This window comes from Dreissena polymorpha, chromosome 5 (genome assembly GCF_020536995.1).
Source record: "Dreissena polymorpha isolate Duluth1 chromosome 5, UMN_Dpol_1.0, whole genome shotgun sequence".
Lineage (NCBI taxonomy): Eukaryota > Metazoa > Mollusca > Bivalvia > Myida > Dreissenidae > Dreissena > Dreissena polymorpha.
In genome coordinates this window covers 58,209,551-58,215,550 of record NC_068359.1, presented here as the reverse complement: position 1 = coordinate 58,215,550, position 6,000 = coordinate 58,209,551, and the positions used below count along the sequence as shown (strand labels likewise).

Below are 6,000 nucleotides of genomic sequence, written 5' to 3'. Positions count from 1 at the left end.
CGATTTACGTCAGAGAGCTGTTATAAACTGATGAAGGTCGATATAAAATTTGAATATATAGATAACTGAAATATTAAGGTAGGCTTTGATATAAAAAATATATGTTTACCATTTTCGGGGTTGAATATGTAGAAAAAAAATCAGATTGACAATATATGATTATTATAACAAAGTTTTAGCTAATTTATTTTTGAATTTGCTGACCTCATCATTCATTATCATCAAACCCATGACCGGCAAAAAGCCGTTGGGGGGAAATGAGGGACGACTATACGGAAATCCTCCTCTAGTCATATTTGCTGTGTGCTGCTAAGAGTAATTCATCCATTGATAGGGATGTCTACTTGTTTGCAGTGTGCATCAGGCTTTTCTTCTGACGGTCTGGATGTCGACCTCCTCTAGCGTGCTCTGAAGAACAGTCTCGCACGGAGAGTCGTACCTCTTGAAGTGTCCAAAATCTAACCTACATAGTTGTTAGTACAATTTAGCCTTTATTGGACTATTCGGTGCTGATTTAAATTGTTTAATGCAAGTGCGCATGCTCGAACTAATCTTAGCAACGGATGTACACATTCTGCAGACAGCTACCGAAGGTATGTTGTTTATTTAAGTTTGGAATGCATATGCCAATTGCAATTTGATGTTATGTTATCATAATTAAAAGTTATTCTTGACGTATAAAGGCATGCTTTTATTGCTGTTTAAGTTAAACATATTTCTCAAGACCAGGATAAGATTGACTGTTTCGTCATGTCCGTTGTGTAAATTCAACAATATGTCAAACACTTCCGAAATAAAGCTTTTTGACAGTTTTGAAAGATAGCAAAAAGATTATTACATTGAAAGGTCATAATGCCTTAAAGTCACATATGAAATGACCAATGCTTGCATATTTTCTATAATTTTCATTGACAATTGTAAAATGACTACACTGGAAAAGCGCACAATCCTGTCAGGAACTACTCTGTCCGCTTGTGCAAGGTTTTGTAGTCTCATAAGCCAACATGTAAGCTCCTGATCTTACTGCTCTGATTTGCAAGCCGGTCTTAAAATATTCTGGGCGCACATGTCATAAGACCTGTATAGCATGACGCTGGTCACATAGTCCACATAATAAAAAAGAAAAAATTGTGACTCTCAATTTATGGCATTGTTGCCTGGTTGTAAGCATTGTATCACATGATTCCAGTGTTATATCCTCGAGATCTATTTATAGAACATTCCTTATTGTTTAATGACGTCGGTGACATTCATGACGTTGTCATCACGGTGATTCAGTTGATATATAGAATCCAAGAGTTAGCATTAAAGTATTGAAATAGCTAGAAGTCTTAGTGAGCGAGTATTTTACATTTTCCAGAATTTTAACAGATCTGATACACTGCTAGAGATCAAACATGGGACAGGCACTTGCTCGCGCCGCACAGTGGACCTCTGCCAAGGGAGGTTCAGGCGGTAAACTCGAATTCACAAAATTGAACGAGGATCTCCTTAACTCTGTGATGAAATTCGTTGATGGTTTCGGAACAAAGTACCCTGATGAAGCAAAGCTGATTTTCAAGTCTCCCTTGACTTGGAAGACAAGTTTAAGACCTGAGAAAATGACTGGAGGATATACAGAGAAGTATGCATTGCACGGCTCAATATTTACATGAGCCAAATGTTTTTTTAATAAATAAATAAAAAGAAAACTTATTGCGGCAATTGTAGGACAAAACCTTGAAGGTGCCCATCTGCCTGTTTACTTGTCACTTGTGAACTTATGCTTTTTTTAAGTAAAGTTTGCCTATCTGTGTCCAAAAATGTTCATATCTGTCAGACATTGTAATGTTTGTCAGATTTTTCTGACACGCTACAGATTTTTGGAAATCTGTACTTTGTTATTTTTTTCTGAAGAAAACTGAGTTTGTAACAAAATTGATTTATCTGCCATTTCCTTTTTTTGTTGTATGTCAGTAAGGCCAATTTTTTTGTATTGAAAGCGAGAGGGCATGGCATGAAAGCAGGCATTCAAAGATGATGTGAGTCGTGTTCTGAGCAAACTGTGCATAATGCATGTGCATAAAGTGTCGTCCCAGATTAGCCTGTCCAGTCCGCACAGGCTAATCAGGGACGACACTTTCTGCCTAAATTGGAATTTTGCTAAAAAGAGACTTCATTTAAATGAAAACTGTCATAAAAGCGGAATGTGTCGTCCCAGACTGCAAACTGCACAGGCTAATCTGGGACGACACTTTACGCACATGCATTATGCTCAGTTTTCTCAGAACACGACTCATGTATTTTATAACTATGCATGAATCATGATGTCATTATCCTGGACGGCTGACAGCCAGAATTCATAAAAAATCCAACATCAATTAAACATGTTCATCTTTCAAGGCCCAGATATAATGTTAAATTATTTCAACCAGATATAACGTTCAAGTGTTTCAACAATGGTTAATTTGATGATAGATTTTTGCATATCTAAACATATTGAATTATGTGTCAATTTGTAACAGATTCTTGAAATAATAATTAAGTTTTCAAAATAAAATGCAACACATTTAATATGTTTAGGTGTCCATCTTACTTACAGCTTGTGTTGCCTTTAATGTGACAGAAGTCCATAAAATATGAGAAATGTTATTTCAAAATGCATACATACCACAAAGTATTTCTATAAGTCTTCAACAATGTTTTATAAATGTACTTGTTTTAAGACAAAATGTAAATAGGATATATTGGTGTGCTTTATAGAGGAGAAGACATAGTTTCCTCACAAACCAGTGAGAAGGACGGGCACCCAATGCTGACCCTGCACAAAGTGAGCTCCAATGAGTACTCAGTGTCTGTTCTGTCACTGGAGTTCTGTGAGAATGTATTGAGAATGGCTGGCGACCAGAAACTTATGGAAGTCAGGAGCTGCCTTGAAGGTAATCAATCTAGAATAAGGGTGTTTCTTTGTATTGACAGCTGTGCTGTGCATTGATAATGATTTAGAACTTGGTGACATGTTTTTTTTTACAATTGTTTTTTTTCCATGTGTAAGCGTTTTTTCGCGCCATTTTTAGAATGGTACTGGTTAAATTTGAAAAATATAATTGTTTTCAGCATTAGTGGGAGTTTGTATAACTTTCTTTTAAAGACTAATGTCCACGATGAGAAAAATATAATTGCATCTAACATATGTATCCTTACGTCAAAGGCTCAGGTCAAAGTTATATTCAACCATTAAATTTGGCCATAATGAAAGTACTTGTCCAACATTTATTTTTGACTGACTTTGCACCTGATAATTCTGCATATTCAATATAGTGTACATGTTTGAACATAATAATTTGACCTATTATTATCCAATTAATCCAATAATTAACTGACATAATAATATTGTTAGACTAATTTGATAACTATGCTTTTTATTGATTGTTTGTCTAATAGCACTAAATGTATATTCATAATTATCAGGGTAGAGGTTTAGCTACTGTATATCCCACATTAGTGAATGTCAGCAAATATTTAATGCAGTACAAATGGCTGCTGTTCTGGATGCAGTGAGAAGTTCCCAATCGACTGCAATTAACATCATATACAATTTTGATATCATAGCTCGAATCATTTTTGTGACACTTTGTCACAAATGTTTGCACTTTACAAAATTAGAGGTTACATATACATATAATGAATGTCAGGTACAGAACAGTCAGAGTCACGTTAAGTCAAAATTAAAAAGAATTCTTCCTTGCCCCTGATCAAAGCTGATATATCCCTGCCTTTGACCTTTGAAACAACCTTAAGGAATTCTTTATTTATTTCAAAATCGTACATACACGTCAGTTTCATACTTTAAGGTAGCGCACCTCTAATGGGCACATATCCAAATATAATTTAATTATTTTCCTAATCAGCATCACTTCACTGAACTACATGCAAATTTGTAGGTAGGCTTTCCATGCTTTTGAAAAAAATATACCGATTTTTTCAAACCCACCCATACGCTCGGCTTTTGTCCAGTTTATTTTCACCCCTGGGGTATATAAAAATTCCATAATTCATTCAGATTTCCAAATATGGGCATGCAGTTGGTGTGTACAGATGCAGTAAAGGTGTTTAAAGTTTAAACAAGATGAAATAAGTATTCTTTTACAGACATTTATTTTTTACAATTTTTTATCTATGGAATAGCGCCATGAAATGTAAGTGATTTCAGCCAAGTAAAAATTGTGTTGGTTAAAAACAAAGTGTCATAAAATTCAAAATAGTATCATTTAAGTTATATTTTAAACTATTTTTTGTATAGAAACACTATATACAGCAAAAATACCAAGAAATAGACAGATTTACCGTTTACTTTTTGAAATAAAAATAAAAATGCAACATGCATCATTCATATTTTCAGCAGTAAATTACCCAATTTAGCCATAACGTTGTTTTAATTTTAAAAATTGTAGGATGTTCTTACAATTTTCAACATATTTGACAATAAACATAGCTTATATGCTATAATAAATCAAATTACGTTAGAAAAGAAATAAAACGTGTCGCAAAAAGTATGCTATGTCGGCAGGATTCGAACCTGCACCGAAAGATCCCAAAAGATTTCTAGTCCATCGCCTTAACCACTCGGCCACGACAACTTCACATCAGTCCAACCTTAAATTAGATATCCATAAGTAAACAGGTAAAAAGGCTCGTCTATCTTTGAAGAAATCGCGAAATCGTATTTTTCAGATGCTAATTGGATCAAAGTCAATATTTATAGTGAAAATAATGTATTCTAAATGAATTATGTAAACACATATCAAAATTCGAAGTTTGAAAAAAATAAAATGCATCTCTCGGAAATAACCGATCATTTAAGATTGGCAATGATCGTAAAATAAATCGCGGGAAATCATTAGAGGTGCGCTATCTTAAGGTATTTTAGTTTTGCTTGTTTTATTGAGCCTCTCTATTTAACTGAATAATCTTTATCTTTAGCAAACAGAGACCCTGGTGCTAAAATGCTTGGAGACAGATTTGCAACAGTTGAAGGTGATGACAATTCAATTTACAGGTAATATTAGTTCTGCAAAATTGTCTATGTGGTTTAGAGAATAGTTGCATTCATTAATGGTTCATTCAAGGGGAAAATGCTGCATTGAATTCATAAAAAAATGTAGCTTTAAAATGATGTTTGTACTGATTTTAAGTATTTTTAGTCTTGTGGATTGGGTCTGTTGGCATCATTTTTGGAAAATTGTGTTATGTTTGGCCAAATGGAGACACAATATCATTAAATTTCAGAAGAAATCATATGGATAATTCAGTTTAGACAACTTTTTTGATTTGAAATTATTTTTAAATAGGCTTCATTTTGTGTAATATATGTACAACAAAAGAGAGAAAAATTGCCCTCCATTTTGCAAGTATGGAAACCAACTGTTTCTCCATGTTTCCCACCTGTGTTGCTTCATTACTTCCTGTATGAAAAACATGATATTTCTCAGAAACTCTATGGGCTAACTGTAAATTTAAGGGGCCATTTGCTGGTGGACCACACTAAATTGCACCTTAAGTTGATTTTTGTTAGAAGATACTTCTTTAAAACCAAACATTCCAAAGAAGCAGAAAGTGTTGTCCCTGATTAGCCTGTGCATATTGCAAAGGTAAATATTAGATGACACTTTAACACTTTACTCATATGCATTGAGCCCAATTGTGTGGTGTCTGTGAATATTTCTTACAGAAATTCTTTTAAGCAAAGAGCGCAGACCCAGATGAGACGCCAAGGCCTTTTTTCTAGACGCTAGGCATAAATGGGTTAATTGTGTGGTGTCTGTGTCAGGTTCATAGAGGAGATCACTAAGGAGATAGAGCAGCTGGCCAAGCAGGACGGAGGCAGCCATGGTGAGGTAGAGGAGAAGAAGTTACAGCTCAAACTGCAGCTGCAGATCAACAGGCTGGACCAGCAGCTGCTGCAGCAGTCCATACAGCAAATCACCAGGTAACCAGTCTAAATTTATTTTAATGCCCCCG

General features: G+C 34.8%; 1 protein-coding gene across 2 annotated transcripts in view; it reads left to right on the top strand.

Annotated features, from left to right (window-relative positions):
- The first annotated feature begins 440 nt into the window (after positions 1–440).
- The window catches only part of LOC127831832 (outer dynein arm-docking complex subunit 2-like), a 35,023-nt gene continuing 29,463 nt past the window's right edge, over positions 441–6,000 (top strand). Inside the window, exons 1-5 of one of the 2 annotated variants that reach the window (XM_052356904.1) lie at positions 441–593; positions 1,361–1,624; positions 2,743–2,918; positions 4,963–5,038; positions 5,810–5,968. In XM_052356904.1, the coding sequence (XP_052212864.1) occupies positions 1,398–1,624; positions 2,743–2,918; positions 4,963–5,038; positions 5,810–5,968 (638 nt within the window). In that variant the 5' untranslated portion in view covers positions 441–593; positions 1,361–1,397. The remainder of the gene's footprint in view (positions 594–1,360; positions 1,625–2,742; positions 2,919–4,962; positions 5,039–5,809; positions 5,969–6,000) is intronic. The other variant, XM_052356905.1, reaches the window with a different exon arrangement.